Below are 20,495 nucleotides of genomic sequence, written 5' to 3' on the forward strand. Positions count from 1 at the left end.
ATCCAATCTTAAAGCTCCTGAATATTGTATTCTAGCTTATTTTTTCCCATTTGGTTCTTGGGAAGCAAGGTAATAGAATCTAAAGTCCAATAAATTGAAACTGCAAAGGATAAAATCAACAAGAAGTTTAATTAAAGTTACCAAACATACAGATCCTACATCTTCACACAAGTATTCCCTTTGTCTATCACTACTGGGACAATGCTGTGTACAGACATCATCTTAACATGTCAAATACCGGTCAGTCGTTTGGTTACAGCTTTAAATACTACTGAAGTTCTTTCAAAAATGTCAACACACTGTACCTTTTGTAAGAACAAAGTTTTCAGAAACATAAAGTTCATAATATATTTAACTTGAATTAAACCCAACAGCAAACATCTTGGACTTAAACCCACAGAGGAGGAAAAGCAACTCTACTCTTCGTTCAGACTGCTCCAAATGTTATTGTCTGATTAAAACCAATGCCTGAGAGCAGTGTCTAACTGCTGAGTGCTGCTGTGTTTTCACTGCTGAGCAGCCATTTTAAGAGCTCTGCCATAGAAATCAGCTGCAACCCAAAAAGTGAGACCAGGCTGTTAAACTGAAGAATGGAGAAAAACTGCTCTACAAAGACAGCAAACCACAGTACTTCATGAAGCTGAAGTTTCACTTTGGTCAGCATTAACAACAATCATACATTGCTTGATAAAATACTTTTACATAAATAGAATTTTTACATTTTATGGTTGGAAAAAATCCAACAGTTTATCAAGAAATACAAAATATAAAATCTTCAGGGAAAGACATGAGGAAAATCAGAAAGGAAAGATCAGCAAATAAATTACCACAATTTCCAGAATTAAATCATTAACAGTCAAGCAAGTGAACCATTCATATTTCTTAAAATTAATATCTGGTACTAAAAATAATCAAAGAATCCTGTTCTCAGTTTTTGACAGACTAACCAAACCAGCCCTCCCCAGTATCCACCAGTAACTCCACAATTACATAGTGTGGAGATTTTGCAACCTACTTCAGAGGAAACATAAACAATATAAGATATAATTTATTTCAATGGCAGCATAAAAATATTACCTCCGAGTCATTGTTAAATGGTGGGGAAACACTGGAGAATGGTTGATGAACTGGCAAGCAGAATTATTTCTTACTTAAAACAGAAAAATATCCTTTAGACCCTATAAGCCATATATTTTTCAAAATTATGCTTTTAATATCAACTATTCTTTTCATATGGAGCGGGGCAGCGGGCTTCACAACTGTCTTTAAGACTGCTGTTGTGAAGCCTCATGGGAAGAGAACAAACCTTAATGTCTCTAATCTAATCTGCTGTGTTTTTAGCAAAATGTGGAGAAGCTTTTCCTTAATCAGCTAAACTAGCAGCATCCCAGTTTTGCATTTACAGTTTTACACAAGCAATCTGTGTAAAACTGTAGTTTACACTATGGTGTCCCCCAAGGCTCAGCACTGAGTCCCAATATTTTGAATCCTTATATGCCACCCACCAACTGTTGGCATACATTATTAGGAGACATGGCATTAACTTTCATAGTTATGCTGATGACACACAGCTCCATTTATTAGTGCGTCCTGATGAGCCTACATCCAGGCACTTTGAAGCCGTTTTTTTTTTACATATTAAATTATGAGAATTTCCTTCATCTAAATTAGGACAAAATTGAAAAACATATTTGATTCAAACTATGGTTTCTGAAACCATATCAAGAATGTCACTAGAAACATATTTTTATCTTCTGAGGAACATTGCAAGACCGTAACTATTTTTCTAATAGTCCAATACAGAAACTTTGATTCACACTTTTACAGCCAGTACAATCAATTTTAGTAATACTCTGCTTATTAACCTTGCTGAAAAAAATCATAGCTCTATTACAGCCAATTCAGAAGCTGAGCTCACATCATGGCAACTTTAAAGTTTGTATTTAAAGTTGGTGTGCATTTTAGAATTGATTTTAAGTTGTTCTTAGTGGCATTTAAAACTTAATAATGGCCGTAATGTTATAGCCCACCCCATTTATGAGAACTGCTTCTGTCTTCTGAAATGGTTCTCACTGGTACCTACAGTGAGAACTAAATCACAAGGTGAGGCATCGTTATGACCGTCTACTGTGGGACAAGCCTGAAGGTCAGAGGCCACCTGAGAGCTTGGACATCTTGAAGAGCATGCTAAAGACATCTATTCAGTTTGGTGGTTTTGGTTTATACCCATTTGTCACCTCTTAAAGTTAATTATTTTTAATTATTGCTAGTACATTACAAGTATCTATATGTTCTTTGTCGTTTCTACACAAGTTAACATTTTTGCAGTTATTGTAACGTTTTTGTCTATATTGGTATTTTTTCAAATCAAACAGTTTACCATTTAGTTTATGATTATTTTATGTCTTTATACATTTTCTTTTCCTGGTTCTGGGACACTTCATATAAAGCAAGGAAAGATGGATAGATTTACTGGGAAATTTTTGATAATGTGAGAATGAAACAAATGTTAATTTAAAGCAAGTTCCAAACACACAGCCAAGGAAACGCTTAAATCATTTCTGAGATGGAAAGTAAAACTGTTGAGATGGCTCAGTCACCTGTCCTAAATGAAAATATATGGAATGAGCTGAATGTGCAATTAAAAGAACCCTGAAAACCTTTAAGATTTGGAGACATTTTGTCTGAGACAATAGGCTCTATTCCATGTTTCATTCTATGTTTTCAGTCATACATTCACTGGTGGATTGATTTGCTTTGATTGTGTTGGTGGATTACTTGGGTGTGGGTTGTTGCTGATGGTGATCTGGTGTTAAGTTTTACTTGGTGTCCCCATTAGAAACATTTAAGCTGAGAAAAATGTTGACATGTTTAATACTAATGTTACCAGCCTCATTTTAATGCAGGCCAACCTTTGTTTATTTGACTTTGCTTATGGTGACATTGGAATGAGATTTGTTATGCGTCAGCTGATTCTGACTATCACCAAACTTTTTCAAGAGCGATCTTCATACAGCAAAGTGCCACACAAAGCGGCGCTATACAGAGATTAAAAACAGACAGATGGACATGAAGGCACAAGAGACTCCCACATTAGAAAATGTCAAACTAATCAGAGATATAATAAAGATAAAGACTCAAGGGAATATGGACCTATGGGGAGGCAGTTGTGTAGATTACTTATTGCTTAACTGGAGAAACTGCACCTGCTATTTCCACAACTTTTTGCAAGTGGTTCTTGGCTCTTGGACAATTCTTCTAGTTATTCTTTTGACTCCTCTTTCAGAAATCTTACAAGGGCCGCCTGGCTGGTTTATAGTGAAGTCATGTTTGTTCCACATTCGGATAATAGATCCAACAGCGCTCACTAGGAAGTTTAAGAAGTTTAAAAATGCACCTGTGGGGTGCTGAGATGGTGCAGGGATTAAGGACAACCCCTGCACCAGGAGGCCTTAGCCCTCAAAGCGGATGTCACAGGTTCAATTGCCGGCCTGGCGACCTTTGCTGCATGTCATCCCCCCTTCTCCAATTACCCACTTTCCTGTCAAATAAAGGCCACTAGAGCCTTTATATTTGGGGGGTGGGAGGGAATGCAGCTGTAACTACTGACTGTTTAGGAACAGTAAGCTTTTCGTTGTGTGGTGGAGCAGTTAGTATCATTGCTGCCTTGCAGCAAGAAGGGCTTGGGTTCGATTCCCGGCATGAACTCTTCATGTTCTCCCTGTCCATGCGTAGGCTCTCTCGAGGTACTCTGGCTTCCTCCCACAGTCCAAAATCATGATGTTTAGGTTGACTGGTCTCTAAATTCTCATGAGGTATGAATGTGTGCATGATCGTTTGACCTGTGCTGGACTGGTGACCTGTTCAAAATGACCCCACCTCTCGCCCGTTGACCGCTGGAGATAGACGCCAGAAGGATAAGCGCATTGGAAAATGGACAGATAAGTGATTTTATTTATGTTTTTATTTTTTTGTGAAGGTGTCTTTGCATTTACCACTCATGCAACTTTTTAAAGGCTACCAGTTAATCATCTGATATAGATTTGTACACAGCAGCAGAAATCTTTCCTAGATATTCACAGATTTGAGCTACTTTCTTGGCCTTCTACATCTCTCTGTGAAAGAGACATCTGTAGAAGAGAGATGTAGAAGATGCTTTTCTTCACATGTCCCCTGTTTCAATTCATTTGTTTACTCATAACAGACTTTGTGGACTAATTTGTTTGATTTCTTCATATGTGTGGATTACTTGGGTCATTCCTAAACTCTGCCAATGGCCATTTTAGAAATATTTAAACTGAGAAAATATTGACGTGTTCAAAACTTTTTTTACTCAATGTAAGTTCAAACAACTGATGGTTCTAAATTTATTTGAATATGAAGAATATAATGAAATAAATATGTATGTAAATGCTTGCATATGTTTGGAGCTTGTTGTGCAGATATTTAAAGCACACCAAAGTTAGGTGGTAGCGGCTAAACCTTCCATTAGATCTTCTCATCTTTAAATTATTGCCTAGTTGTTTCCTACATAAAAAACTGAGCCATCAGGTTGGCCACACCCAGAACGATGAGGAAACTGTGGAAAAAGGCTGACTGCCAGGTCAGTCTCCCCTGCTCCCTCTGAGAGAACATGTGGACTAAAGCCGGAAGTAGAAACACTAAGGCCAGTCCACATATTGCTCCAGAAAATCTGCAGAGAGAAATAGATTTATGATCAGTGAATGAGAAAACACATATGGGCCACAGAGGAAAATTGACTATATTGTAATAATTCAAGAAAACAGAACAAGACTTTGGGTGTCTTTCCCTTTTTGGAGAGAGAACAGACTGCTACTCAGTAGGTTCAGGTTTCTATTTTTATACTAGAAGATGGTGTGTGGGGGGATTGAGGGGTTTCCTTCCACTTCACAATCTTTCTGTTGGATCATTACATATCCCACTGAAATATATTGATGTTTGGGGTTGTAACATGCACAGATTTAATATTGTCAGAAGGTGTATAAGTGCTTTCCAAATTACTGTAGACCCTTCACTTTTAAAGATTCAGGTAACCTGAATCTTTTAAAGATTCAGGTTACCTTGAACATTCCCAAAATACCTGAAACTTGAAAAGGATTATCTTTAATGCATGTTTATATAAAATAGCTTTAGAGATTTTCTGTAACTGTAAAGTTTTGGACTGACATACTAGTTGGCAGAGGCTGGCTTTAAACCAAACATACTATAGGACTGGACAATCAAATTCATTCTGCTACAATGATACAATTACTGGTCCAATCTCTGTACATCTGTTCTTCTTAAAATGCCATTTATTTAAATTAAGAATTAGAATTAATTCAACCTCTGTTAGGACACTAGATGGCTCTCTGAAGCAAAGTACCAGGATGAGTAAAACCAGTGTGCTACTTGTTAGAAGAATATTTCTGCAATAAAGATAATCATTCCATAACAGTAGTTGAAGAATTAATAGCTTTAAACAAGTTTATTGAAGAAGCATCTCCAAGCTAACATTACTGGATATTTCTTTCATAAACAGTTAATAACATAAACCTATACATACCGTATTATAGATCCAATGTTGGGATAAAACATGGACATTAGAACTCCAGCTCCAACAATGAGAATATTCAGCACAAGAATGTGAATGAAACTGAGTAGAGACAATGGGACAGACAGCATTCAATTAGCCTGAACGTTGTTCAAGAGTTTCCAAGAAAAGATCAAGTTCTGATGCCTGGGTGATCCAGTAAGACTTGAAATGGGTAAACTGCTGTGTCATGAACCTGACCAGGCAAGTTCAACACCTACAGTAACAGAAGGAAAAACTGATCTGATGCTCCAGTGTACTGGTTCAGATTTACCAGATCAGTCACTGTACCAAGCACTCAGTGAAATGCATTAATAAGGGAATATCATCAAACAGATTGAACAGCTATTTAAATTGAACATTTCTGACACAGGAAATTAATGTTGACAAAGCTCAAAAGATGCAATCTGAAAACAAGTCATGGTTGGTAAACAAAAAAACTAGAATTTAAAGTTAATTAGATTTGAGTTAATCAGTCATATCTAATAAAATGTATTATATTGCTTTGAAAGTAAACAAAACTGATATTGACCCTAAATTCTAATGGCTATAAATGAAAAAAAAAGAAAAAAAAAAAAAGACAATCTCCAAATATGAAATTTAAATAAAATTTGTATTCTCCTACCCAGGATAATGATTTCCAAACAGCTGACCCATAATTTGGACTCGCACCAAATAACCCAGCAGAGGATAGACAGTAATCATTTGGAACAGCAGGAACACTCGAGCCACAAACACCATCACATCACTGCTGGGGAAGTTATCTAAAAAGTTCTGAAAAAAAGGAAGAGCACAGTTGCAACTACAAGCAGAGAGTATTAAACAATTAAAAACTAGTACAATACCAACCTTCATTATTGCTCAAAAACATATTACTTTCTAATCACTAGGCTTCATTTATATAGCTGAGATAAATCATTCTCACCTCCATGTCCAATTGAAAACTCCTAATGACATAAACTGCAAAAAAGCTAACTGTAGGCAGAAAATTAACAGTCATATATATGCAGTACCTTGCTAACGACTAGGAGGCGCCCACTGACCACCAGTAGTTGAAGACCACAATTTGAGGAAGACTGGCTTAGATGATTTATAATCCTTTTAGATTTAGACTTAAAATTTACATTCAACAATAACCTTGTTTTGGACAGGAAATGAAAATGGCATCTCTCAAAATAAAATAGAAATCCAAATTAATATCAATCAAAAGATTAACCTATTCCTACTTTTATTTAAAGGTTGGGTCTTCGTTCTCATAGTGTCCAGGTAATCAATGTCTTATTCATTTCATATTTATTTCATTTTCATTGTACCTCATTTGAAATATCTTGTATACCTCATTTATAAGAAATTAGTTAAAGTAGCGGTTCTCAACGTGGGCGGTACCGCCCCCCAGGGGGCGTTCAGAGTACGGCAGTGGGTGCTGGCGGACATTTTTACAAAAGGGGGGCGCTGGGATGCCTTTGGGGGGCGTTTGGTCGAAGGTAAACTTTACACCTTAAATGCACAACAATGCCAGTTTAGACTTTGAGCAACTTGGTAAAACTGTATTGTGTAACATTAAACCATGCTTGGCTGCAACAATATACATGGCAGCTCTTCTTCTATTCAGTGTTTGTTAGCTTCTTGGCGCAGCTCCATTCTCCTCCTACTGGTAGCTAAAATCACAATACCCTCACTGTGTATCCCTCTGAAAAATGGACCCATTTAAATAAAGAAATAAAGAAATCCCTCCATGGGTGATACAACGATAGAGGGCGTTCATTTTATAGCATTAACAACGGTGCTGTAAGTGGTTCGGTATGAAACGGGGGTGTTAGAACAACACGGAACTTTTAAATTTCAATAATCAGAATGCAGAAATTGTTTCCGTTGTTTTAAAAGGTTTATGTCAGTCTGCCTTTTCCCCATCGATACGCTTCGATACGTTTTGCGCACATCGCGCAAAACTCTGAAACAGGAGAAGCGGGACATAAAACGGAGAGACGAACTAGATGTGAATTATGGCATAAAAACAGAGAATCCGACGCTGAACAGTGAAAAATCAACACATAATGTGAAACACATGACGATTAGGAGGCGCAGCAGGTGATGAGTGAAGATTACTGATGGCGAGTGTCAATACATGATAAAATAAATCTAGCAACAGGAAAGAAACTAAAGTGGACATAGCAATAAACCAAGAGAGGATAATTACTAATCAAAGGAAACTAAATGGAAATGAATGAATAACAAAATGCAAGAATAAACTAAAAAACTAAAGTAAATACAGAGGAATAAACTGGTATGGCAAGACCTTTCGATCAATAATTAATACAAGAATAAACAGACACTATTTCCAGATAAAAGGTAAAATAATATTGTTGAAGTGCCATGAGTTTGTTGAGACCACATCTATACTGAGAATAAATATATCCTACTGATCATAACATTAAAGAACTTATCACTTATTTATGTTATAATTAGAATTGATATATTTATTTCTTCAATATTATTTTTCATGTCAGTGTTAATGTCATGAGGCTGACGACTCCATGACACTTTCAGTTTGACTCATTAGGATTTGATTAAGAACCAGATTTGTTTTTTGTAATTTCTGTCCAGTAAAACTATTAATCTATAAATCAATAGAGAGGTCTATATAAGGATATAATCCATGTTTCTGTCTCATATTTCTATGGCATTAAAGGATCTGGAACTTTTGTTTTTCCACTGAAAGCTCTGGTTTACACAATAAATGCCATGTGGGTGAAATTTTATGGATGATACTCTGATGTCCCATTCTCCTGAAGGCAGCACAGAGCTGCACCACCAGAAACTGACAAACACTGAAGAGAAGAAGAGCTATGATTAATGTAGTTACAGTTCTATCCATGTTTTAATGTTGCAGAGCTCAGTCGTTTTGCAAACAGATCAAAGTTTAAACTGGCATGTTGAACATCTTTTATCTGATCATTTTGTGGAATATTTAACAACTAGAAAATGGCACAAAATAAGAATATTTTTTCCACTCTGATTGGCTGCTGTTAGGCCTACCGATTTTAAGTTGAATAATGTTTATTGCATTTTTCGTAGATACCTGTGAAAATAATTTCTATTCCCATGGCTTTTTTGTTCTCTGAGAAATTATTTTTGATGATAAATACAAAAATAAGCATAAAAATCAAAACATCTACAATAGTGATAGTAATATTAATGATAAAATAATAGTCAGTGCAAAGTGGCCTAGAAATTCTTTGATGGGGGGCGGTGAGGGACGTGGATAAAAGCTAGGGGGGCGCTGGCCCGAAAAAGGTTGAGAAACACTGAGTTAAAGGATGTATTTTTTACACTTTAATGAAACAGTTTATCAAAAAAAATTGGTTCTAAATGAGGAAGAAAGTTCTTAAATAAGGACAGGAGTTTTACAATAACATTCAGAAGTTACAAACACTTGAAATGGTGTACTGAGATAACTTTACTAAAAACATATATGCCAGGGGTGGGCAATCCTGGTCCTTGAGGTCAGGTGTCCTGCAACTCTTCGATGTCTCCTTGGCCCAACACACCTGGATCCAACAGCTGAATCTCCTCCTCAGTGCAGTCAAGTTCTCCAGAGTCCTGCTAATGACTTCATTATTTGACTCAGGTGTGTTGAAGTAGAGACACATCTAAAAGTTGCAGGAGACCGGCCCTCAAGGCCTGGAGTTGCCCACCCCTGAAATATGCCAAATGGTGGAAAATATTTCCACAGCTTCATAATATTTTTGTTCCTGAAGAGATCCAATGGGAGATGGAAATATTCTGATGACTTTATAGATAGAATTTGTGTACAAGTACATATTTTTTAGGACCAAACAAAGAGTCAATAGGGAAAATGTTTTAGACCATTAAAATATTTCAGACTAAGACAACTAGGAATCATTAACATATATTTCCTCCATTTTTACCCATCCCAGAACTCATCTACTTTTAAGACGAGGCTTGAAACTTTGCTTTTTGATAAAGCTTATAGTTGGGCCAGCTTGGGTTATCCTGATGTATTTGTGCTTATGATGTTATAGACTTAGGCTACTAGAGGATGAACTGTTCACTTTCTCACTTTCTTCTTTTACTCTCCAATTTGCATTATTTGCAGTTTTTTCATCTGTTAAATTTGTTTTCTCTGTTATTTTCTCTCCATTGAAGCTACACTTGGTCTGGCGTACTGATTGGCTGTGATTCCTTCCTGGAGGAGGGCATCGGCTGACATAATGCTGCCATCAGCTGCTCTGCTTTGAACTTTTTACTTTCATGAACATCAAAATAATCCTACATCAGTTCATCAGTTTCTTCTTGTTCATTCTGTTCTGTCTTCTCAAACCCCAAGTCAGTCTTGGCAGATGGCCACTTGTACTGAGTCTGGTTCTGGTTCTGCTGGAGGTTTCTTCCCATTAAAGGGAGTTTTCCTCATGCTCAGTATGAGGGTTTGCTGTACAGTCAGTGATTCAACGCAAACGATTGTCTCTACATGCTCATCCAGGAGGAGTGAACGCTGTCAGGCAATGATTTGATGCAACCTGATGGGATTCCTTAGAAACTTTTAATCCACTTTGAATAATTAATTTAATTTACTGTACTTGAAATTATGTTTTTGTAAAATGCCTTAAAACCACATCTGTTGTGATTTGGTGCTATATAAATAAACTGAATTGAACTTCATCTGAACCATTATAACCTCATGTCTTCTGAATGCATAACAATGAATACATGATAACTTGTATTCAGAACTTGTATATGGCTTTCCATATATTACATACAGTACCTTGATTGGTATCTAAAGAAATATTACTAATGCAGAAACACATGAGAATAACTAAAAACATAACTGGATGTTGGCAAGACGAGATAAAACAGTACTATGTTTATGATGTGTTGATTTAGCTTTAATGCTACAGTATATAGAAAAGTGACCTTTCTGTACATAATGTATAAAGTTTAGAAAAATAATTCAAAGAGATATAAAAAATTTATAAAAAAAAAAATCAAACAAGTTTACGTCTTACTGGTTCAATGCAGTCTTTGGAGAGAGGAGGTGAGGGAAAGGCAGCAAAGATCAACACGCCCACATACATATATGTCCCTCCAACAAGAAGATAAGCCAAGGACAGGTCCCTTACCTGCATGGAAGAAAAACTGTAAAGGATCCATGTGGAATGTTTGAGCCTGAACTCAGTTTGAATCAAAACTAGGTTTAAATTAACAATAAAAATCCTAAACGCTGATGAAAAGTAGTTGACCTGGTTGGTGATCTACTGTTGTTTTCCACCTTGAACAGATGTTGGTGGACAGTTTCTACACAACTTGATCACTTTATGTAATTTATGGAGTTGATTCAAACAGATTGCAAAGATGTAAAATGTTATTCACTTATTGTGCCAATATATTTGAATTCCAGAAGAAAGATTCAAACCTTTGCACTTTTCTACTGAAGTGTATTAGGATTAATGAAATACTGCCTGAGCAACAGGTTCTAGCAGCATTATAGTCTACTTAAAATGGGACCCACTAAACATCTGGAGCAGACGGTCATTCATATTTTTACAGGAATCGTCTCAGTGGAAAAGGCAATATTACCAGATGTGGTAGTATCCTAACCTAACATTCTGTTATACTTTAGATATTTAATAAAATGAATTGTAATAAAATCAGTGGGCCCAGGCTGAAAGGACCTAAAATATTTAACAAACCAATTTCTTCACTACTTCTTCCATCTGCATTTGTTGAAATAGTAAGGCAAATAAAGAAAATAAAGACAGAAAAATAAGTCTAATCAATTTCAAGGTCATTTTCCTCCAAATTCTTGATTGGTCTATTGGTCCAGCCAGAACCACAGAAAAGCTTGTCCCGCTAATTTTGTCAGCAACAGTAACTGAGCACAGACTCACATTATTTTCTTGGTTTTTGTTGCTCTTCATCAATGTGATGATGCAGTTGTGAATGAAGAAGGCCAGGGTGAGGACACCAGTCAGCTGAGGAAAAAACAACCTGAACTCTGAAGGAAGAGGAAAATCACAAGTCTTAGACGAAACATAAGCATCACAACCAAGATCTTCATATACAAGACAGATTTCACCAAAACAAAGATCACTGTGCTGGTATGTTCATATATTTAGTGGTCTATCCAGTTTTGGTAAACACTACATCTAAAACATTTTAAAGACTTGTTTTTAGTTTTAGGTTAAAAAGAACAAAAGATCAAAGTAATATAACAGCCAGATAAACTTTTTAGATTTTTTTTTATTTAAAAAAGAAGTAGTATTTAAAAAAATAAAAAAATAAAAAACATCCTCTAATCTCCCCCACCCATGTTCATCTAAAAGATAAAAAAAAAGTAATTCATTCAACATGGTTAGCAGGTACATGGGACATTTTTAGCACAATGTTGATAAAAGCGTGAGCATTTGTCACAGCTGTGGCAGAACAGGACTGAGGAATGGCAGATCTACCTGGAACGTAGAACTGGGATGGACCAAACCAGTGGAACTCTAGGTGGAAGCCAAGGTGGGAAGCTTTGATTGTGACCAGCACAATCAGATAGATGACTGATATAGTGCCTAGAAGAAACAGAAAATTCCTTGGAAAAACTGACAAACAAGTAGATTGTATAAACCATTAATTACACTGACTACAACTACTAATTACTATGTAATTATAGAAATGCTACATAAGTGAAGAATAAACTGACAGTAAGCTAGTAGCTTTTGATACATCAATACATCGTTGATGGACAGCCATGGAGTCCATCAATGGGTCAGATGATGCACATTAAAGTACCTAATGAAATCAACATCAGCAGCTGTGACCACATATGTAAAAGTAGCTGTTTGATGCTTCGCCTCAATCAGCAAGTTGCAATAAGATCATTTCTAAACAATTGGAAGTTTGTTATTTAACAGAAACAGCTGGAAACATTTAGGAAGGCTGCCAACCTTCCCAGGAGTGGATGTTCCAGTGGTATGCAGTTCCTTCTTCTGACTCATTCATCCAGACTGACAAGTTACTGAGGCTCTGTGCTGATGTCTGCCTAAAACAGCAAGCTGTCACCACATAACCAGCTAATTGCGCAACAGCCATACTGTCATATACAGGCCAACAGAGGCCTCAGACTGATGCTACAACACAATATTATGTTCTGGACTTTAAGTCCTGACTTTAAGCAGACTGTGTTTCATTTATTATCATAGGAGGAAGAGGGTGGCCTTTTCAACACTATAGCATATACGTCAGTGACAGGTCTGGTCACTGACTTGTCTGGTTTTACTCCAGACTGCAGTGGTGTTACAATTAAGGACCAAAGAATGTGCTGAACACTCGACATATGGTAAAATGCTGAGTTCTAATCTTTCTAATAAAAATCTATGCTAGGTAGCTGAAGAACAAACTATTCGCTCACTGAGTCCCAAATTTTTGGATAAATGCCAAAACTTCCTGAAAGCATCCCAGGAGCTTGGGCTCCACTTACCAAAGAAAGTGAACCTGGCAAAGAAAGAGGCAGAGCGAAAGCAGAGCAGTGGCAGCAGCAGGATGATGAGGTAGAGAGGGATGGTGCTGGTTTTACTCCAGTAGTGATCAAAGCTGCTCCCAGACGAGTCATTCGCAGAGGAGCTGCCACACAGACTGGTCATGGAGTCATTTCTTCCAGGGTGAGTTTTAGGGTATGGGCAGATAACTGGCGAACACATCAACAAGACATCACCACAAGCATAATTAAAACAATTACACTATTAACAATACACAATTAGAAAGATTCAGATACCTACACTTTAATTTGGGTTTTACTTTTCACCTCACTGCACAAACCTCACATATTTTACATTTGGTCGAGTCACCCTCATTTCAGTTAACCACAATATCTATTTCATTCCTGAAGTGTGGGGTAGGGTCAGTGGTGGAACTGGGCTGTTATACCAGTGGTGGCCATAGTTTTATTTGGGGGTACATATTCATAAATATTCTCTCTCTAAGCTGGTACCTAAACAACAACTCAGACAAGAGATGCAGTCTTACTCTCTACATGCTCCACCCACAGCCCTGGCAGCATGGGCGGGCATTGTCCGCCCACAGAGTCAGCCACACCTGCCTTGGGATGGAAGCAGTTTATTTTATGTGAGTGTGATTGTTTGTTTTGTTTTTTTTTGTTTGTTTTTTGGGGGGTGGGATGGAGGGGTTACGTCATAGAGGCAAAGTTTCTATTATTTTCATCTTGATTTGATAAAATATGGACTCCCACACTGTAGCTGTGTCCTCTATCCCCCACACATTTTTCAGCTGTTACAAATGTTTAATCTGTTAATATGTCGTAAAGTAGTTTCCCAAGTCATCGTTGTACATAACATGAGCGTCAAGACGCCTGCACTGGTTTTACAGATGGAGACATGCTGCTGTGCCAACTTGCACATCGTGTGTGTTAGAATCTTGAAGCAAACCAGCAACAGGCAAAAAGCTTTGTACAGTTTTTTCTAAACAAGTTGAATGAGTTGAGGAATGTTGTTGGATGTTGATGATGTTAGTAAAACGATGACTAGATAATACATGCCAGTACATCACACTAAGCTCATTAACAAAAACAAGCTAATAAATTTGTTATCTATGTTCAGAGGTGGGTAGTTCTCAATCAGTCAACCAAATCAAATCACTCAATTAAATTTTATTTGATTGTTCAAGTTCTGGTTCAGTTACTTGAGTAATGTTTTTTTTTTTTGGGGGGGGAGAGTACTTAAAGTAGTTTTACTGCACTGTACTTTTTACTTTTACTTGAGTAATCTTATGAACTACTGCTACTATTGACTAGGTTGAGTCTGCATTTAAAGAAATAGACTTTAAAGATTGGACACTTTAGATTTTTGGATTTGTGTAATGTATAAACTAACATTTATGCAAATTTGAGCATAATTACTTTGCATGTCATTGTTTACATCATTATTGATGTTCTTTTGTTTGTTTTTAAGATTTTTGTTTGTTTTTAAGATTTTTTTATCCGAGAGTGGTCAGACAGGAAAGCAGTTTGTGAAGAAGGGGAAAGAATGAGAATGTGTAAAAAGGTTTGACAGGTGAAATAAAAACCTATCATCATCACAGAGCCTGGCCTTTAACCTGGATGGCTGTGAAGGATCCTCTTTGCTCCAAAACACACAGAATTCCTTTTAGGCAAAAGATCTGAATTAGCAGCCTCGTTCACACATCATCAGAGAACACATACAGAGGAGGGTAGGGTGTGCTGCAGAAAACTTTTAGCACCAACACCACTGCTACTCTGTTCATTCCATGCTGTTGGCCTGAGTGTGTAAGCCTAACCATCACATCCCTGAGCCAGAGCCTGCTTCAAATAGCACTGATTTAACCACAGCAAACTCTGAAGTGGGATTGGTGAATGTAACTCTGTGGAAGTGATCAGGAATTTTGCCTAGGTCCATGTGCTTCTTTCAGCCATTGATGGATGAATGAATTGAATGAATGAATTAATTAATTAATTAATTAATTAATTAATTAATTAATTAATGAATAGAGTACCATGTGACATCACCATATGGTGGATGCCACCTTTAAGGTGACACCAACAGGTTCATTATACATCAAATAAAATTATTCCAGATGTGCGAATTAATTATAAATATTTTGCTCTTAAGATGCTAAAATCTGCAAAATATTTCATATTTCACTGAGCACAATTACCTTATCATGCATTTTGAGTAGATAGTCAGGAATAACCTTTTGTGACAAGCTAAACCTGTTAATAAATAGAACTTTAGGGTCTAAAACAGTACATCAAATCTTGGAGCCTGGTTGTAAAAAAAAAAAATGTTTTTAAGACCCAAAGGAAATAAAAAATAAAAAAATAAAAAAAACATTCTCAGATTTATCACTTTTGCCGGGTTTAGAAATCTCATGTAATGCACCAAAATAATATCTGATCATAAGAAAGAGAAATAGAGAAAGCATAAATGAAAATTGATTTCTCTTCTTGTCTGCATTCAAGAATGGTAATCAACTCTTTTTAAAACTAATTGAAAGCATATGGTTGTTGGTGTAGAACAGTCTTTAAAACTACTCAGAAATGTTACAAGTAAAGGTTTCCTGATGCAGGTTCCTCACCTCTGTCAGAACCATTGGTTCCATACTCTGAATCGGATGTGCTGACGTTGTGAGCGTGGTCTGTAGACATGAAAAAATAAGAAGAATTTAAAACACTCATTTATGAATTCACTTTCACAATGTAAAATTATTTTTTATTTCAAACCACTGCTGGATAGTTAACTAAATCCATGTTTATACAGGGCCAGGGTCTAGGTGTTCAGTCAAACACCTAGACATTCTCAAAGAATAAATCTTTTAAAATGTTTTAATGAGGATATGTGTGAACAGCTCAAACTTCTGAGTACAGATATTGCCCAAGATAAAATTTTTATACATTGTTAAAAATGGTCGCATGACCTTAATGTGACTTGATAGCTGCATGATCAAAGCAACTCCCTGCCTACAGCTTCAAATACAATAAAGAGTCAGCCCTTAAAGACGTTTCTGGTTCCAGTTTAAATGAATGAGCCACTTTCAAGAGGATGTATGAGCTGAACAATCAGGGCTGAGTCAGCATTTTAGATTTGCTGAAGCAAGCGTTGAGGCAAAAATGGAAACTAGCAATCTGAAGTGGACATGGCCCACATGACTTCACGAACAAACCCGTAAAGAAAAACTGCTATCAGACTTTGGAATTACATGTTTATGAGCAGCAATGTTGCACTTTGGTAGATCATTTGAAAACTTCCACACAACAGCACATACCAGACAAGATTTAAGACAACAGGGTAAACATGGAACATTACGGTCATGTTTAAGCTTACTGTAGATGAACTGCCCAGTGTTGTAGAGGAAGTTGGACATTAGGACCCAGTATACCACCATGGCTCCAACAAGAGACACCATGGAGAAGACCAAGCTGGACCACTGGCCAAGCTTTCCAAAGTAGAACCTGCAAACATCAGGGAATTCCCAGCTGGATGTGTCCACACCCCCTGAGCAGAACAGCACAGTATTTTAGAGCATATCAGTTAAATTTCTTTTCCAGAGGAATATTCCCTTGTTAGTTAAGACACAATACCTCATTGCTGGATATTAAAAACACAAAGATACAATGTGTTGAGTTTACACATAAGGAATTTTAAAATGAATCTGAAAACTTGGTGTCTATTTGGTGTCTACCAGCATGTCTGAACAGTACAGAATAGAAGGTTGGGAAAATCTCAAAGTAGGACATAGTCACAAACAGGTGGCAGCACTATGTCCACAGTGGATGAATAGTTTCCTGGAAAGACCTGCACTCATCTTCAGTAAAGCTCATGAGAAACATTAGAAATGGAAGGACGGTGATATAAAAAAATGTTTGGTGAAAACTACACCAGAAGGCTATTTACCTAGTAAATCTACAGAGATATGGCTCCCTCTAGATTCCTGCACCATTTTGTTATAATTAAGTAGTACATAAAATCATCAACCTGAGAAATACTCTGTCAGAAAAAGTTTTGTGAGAATGTGAAGAGAAAGAATGACTTGGACCAGATCACTCTTCACGCTTTTGTTTGTTCTCACCATTGACTGCACTCTTCAGACCATTAAAGAAACAGATTCTACATTTAAGTTTCCACAACATTAATTTATTAATATCAGTAGAGCTGCATGACGTGAGGAAATTGTGTAGCTGACTTCTTTTTTTCCCTCTATCCATCATCTGTCCTTCCATCACTCTGTGACCTTTAGCATTTTGGAGAAGATCATTAGTGTCTGATGTGAACATCTGCTGCCCTGACACTCTGTCCAGGGTAGAGTGTCAGTGGGATATGTCCAACTGGCACAGATTTGATGTGCCAGTTGGACATAATATCTGTCCAACAGGCTAAATATTATGCTAGCATGAAAAACACAAGTCAACAGAACCTGGAATACATTAGCCAACTACAAGCAGTCATTTTGATATGAATGTTGCACACACTGATATTTCCATGATAATTTATTGTGTAGCCCTTCATATCAGTGGGAGCATAATGCCCTAGGGTCTTGTCACATCATATGTGGAAACTAGTAGAACCAGAACCAGAACCTGTGAAACTACTACACCACGATATAAAATGAACGCATCAACAGATAACGGGCCTCCCAATTTTACTCACCATTCATAGTTCTCACAAAATGTCAAGACTGGACTTCAATCATGCTTCAAAACAACACTAAGGAATTTCTTTAAGCTCTTATAGTCACCTCCTCACAGTTCATTAAGCCACCGCTTAATGATGAATAACAGCAAAGTGATAAAGTCCTAAATGGTAACGTTGTTTTCCTAATGAAGGATAGTACAGACCAAGTTTGTTCAGATTAAAAAAAAAAAAAAAAAAGAACATCTATCCTGTACAATACAATATCATCCCTTACTTCATTAAAGCAAAACAAGGAGAGGACTAAAGCAGAAGAGATACTGCTGGACTTACTAATTGCCTTTGGTGATTTGATGACAATGTAACAGCAGTACAGCATTAGCAGGCCAGTGAAGATGAGGATGATGATTCCCAGAGTGAAACCAGCCTGAAGAAATTAAGTGAATAAAAAAAGTCTATTCAATTTTCAGGAAAAAATCTATGTCCAGCAACAGCTGACTTAATGTTAGCATAAAGCCACAAACTGAGGAAAACAGTAAAAGGTAGGCGACCTGCTTAATACCCCATGGTATGCTGAGTATGGACGTCCCCATCATGGTGTTCCATATGGCAAAGCTGCACGGAAACACACGCAAGGGAATCAAAGTCCTGAAGACGAGGGCTCCACGTTCAGTGACGCTGACTGAAGCAGTGAGATCTTACATGGTGACAATGCTGGGGTTCTTAGCAGCCTGCTCACTGTCTGGAACTTTGAAAGCCGTCCCGAGAGGGCTGTAGACATACATCTCCTCTGCTGTGGGGATCACATGGTTTGGAGGACTCTGGAGGAGCAAATGAAAACATCAACGTTTTCAAATCAATGACATCTTCAGAGAAATAAAGACAAACATTCACATGGCTTTAATTCACAGCTGGAGCAATGATGACAATATGAAAAACATAAAACAGCCATTTTATTATCATTTCTTCTCCAATTTTATTGGCATACAGTAAGCCAGGAAATTAAATGTCATTTAAAATCATTCTTTGCTATAGCGACAAAGTGACTTAACCTACCAGCATTGTGTCAGAGGACCCTGTCAGTCTGCTGTAGTAATGGACTCTACTGTTCAGGATGGCAGCCTCAGCAGAGATCCTCTCCTGAGGGTCATCACTTACAATGTTCCTGGGCTCCACATAGAAAGGCCTGCAACACCACACAAATCACAGCATTGCCACCTTTACTTTTAATTTAAATTCCCCAAAACAACTTGGTGCTAGTTCAGAATGTTTATCAAGTCCAAAGTCAGCAAAGAATATGCTAGAACATCTTACAGCACCTCATGCTGACTGCATTTTCCAGCAGGACTTGGTGCCTGTTGCTACAAGTACCAGTACCTGCTTTAATCACCATGGATCCCAGTGCTGGATGTGCAGGTGAACTGGTCTGACCAGAACCACACAGAGTCTATGCGTCAAGAGGAAAAGAAGAGAGAGAAGGCCCAGCAAGGACACTAGTAAGGCAACCTGGGCTGCCTAACAGATCAGCTTCTTGCAGTCAGAACAGTGAACAGTGTCCAACTGATAACAGTCATACCATACTATGCTGTACTACTGTTCTGCAGAAATTCCCTGAGTAAAAACAAAAACTGTTTGTGAGCTGTGAAAGGGTGTGTTTGTAATCTTTAATGTGCTAGAAACTTGTTGGTCCCTGTGAAATACCTAACTGGATTTAAACTGACACAAACTGCTAACAGAGAGGGGAATTATGCCAAGGTGGTGCCAATCTCACAAGTCCATCATAGAGTTAGCTTCCTAGAAAAGCACCATGTTTGTTTATTATCATGCAATACCCTCAAGGAAAAAAACACATGCACTAAAAGCATTCCAAAACTGAACTAGGTGGCTTTTATACTGAAAATCCTAAATGTCTCTGAATTTCCAGAGGTTGACATTTAAAACTTTATTTTATTTAATTTTACAGAAGACAGAAAACATTTGTTAAAATAGAAAAGTAACTGAGCTTATGAACAGTTGTGACTAAATCCTTATTTTAGGTATGTCTACCGGATGACCACACAAGATATCTGGCTATGGGTCGGGCCAGGAGCCTTACACTCCTCCTCCTGGTGGAAAGACACAGCTGAACAGTTTATGGTCCCCAATGTTTCAATTAGTTTAATTATAAATAACTGGACTTGAATATTAAAATGAATTATATACCGTAACTCAAAGAAATTTGTTGTCCATTCTAAACTTTGCAGAGAAACATTCTTTTTTAGATTTGGTTTCTAAAAAACCAAATCCATCTGGAAAGCAAAACTATCCTCTCATCTCAGAATGGACCACTGTTTGCTTCAGTACATTCAGCCATTTTAAAAACCTTTGAAGTCTTTGATATTTCACCACTAATAGCCAATTTTGGTATTCAGACCTTCTGCAGCACACAGAGGTTCTGGGGTCTCTACCGTTTAGTTCTGATGTCCAATGACCCAGCTGAGCCTCTGTGGGAGGGGCTCTCCCCAGTGGGATCTGGGCCCAGCAGAGGCCTGCAGTCATCCTCCATGGTCCCTAACAATCAGCCAGGCTTCAGCCTTCAACTCATCACCTGTCTGGAAGGACAGAGGAAGATTCACGTTAAGAACAACCAGTACTTCAACAACAGAATGTCAAAGAAATTATATTATGAAGCATAACAATACAATTATTGCTGAATATTGCACAGAAGTTATTGACTGCAATTTACCCAGAAGTTTTTTCCC

General features: G+C 37.4%; 1 protein-coding gene across 1 annotated transcript; it reads right to left on the reverse strand.

The window, feature by feature from the left end:
• Positions 1-110: 110 nt before the first annotated feature.
• slc38a9 (solute carrier family 38 member 9) lies at positions 111-20,342 on the reverse strand. The gene is made up of 14 exons (XM_007574051.2): positions 20,202-20,342; positions 18,811-18,940; positions 18,457-18,575; positions 18,306-18,369; positions 18,088-18,181; positions 16,450-16,620; positions 15,704-15,763; positions 13,074-13,280; positions 12,058-12,165; positions 11,497-11,603; positions 10,615-10,728; positions 6,216-6,364; positions 5,564-5,653; positions 111-4,693 (listed from the first exon to the last, which is right to left on the reverse strand). The coding sequence occupies exons 1-14, from the start codon at positions 20,297-20,299 to the stop codon at positions 4,528-4,530; spliced, it is 1,677 nt and encodes a 558-aa protein (XP_007574113.1). The 5' UTR covers positions 20,300-20,342; the 3' UTR covers positions 111-4,527.
• Positions 20,343-20,495: the final 153 nt, after the last annotated feature.

This window comes from Poecilia formosa, unplaced genomic scaffold, assembly GCF_000485575.1.
Source record: "Poecilia formosa unplaced genomic scaffold, Poecilia_formosa-5.1.2 Scaffold343, whole genome shotgun sequence".
In the NCBI taxonomy this organism is placed as follows: domain Eukaryota; kingdom Metazoa; phylum Chordata; class Actinopteri; order Cyprinodontiformes; family Poeciliidae; genus Poecilia; species Poecilia formosa.

Excerpts from the sequence above, each read along its gene's own strand:
- slc38a9 (XM_007574051.2), bottom strand. The coding sequence starts at position 20,299 with ATGGAGGATGACTGCAGGCCTCTGCTGGGCCCAGATCCCACTGGGGAG. Across the intron at positions 16,621-18,087 it reads CAAATCACCAAAGGCAATTA|GGGGTGTGGACACATCCAGC; the intron begins GTAAGTCCAGCA and ends TGTTCTGCTCAG. Across the intron at positions 13,281-15,703 it reads AACCAATGGTTCTGACAGAG|TTATCTGCCCATACCCTAAA; the intron begins GTGAGGAACCTG and ends TGTGTTCGCCAG.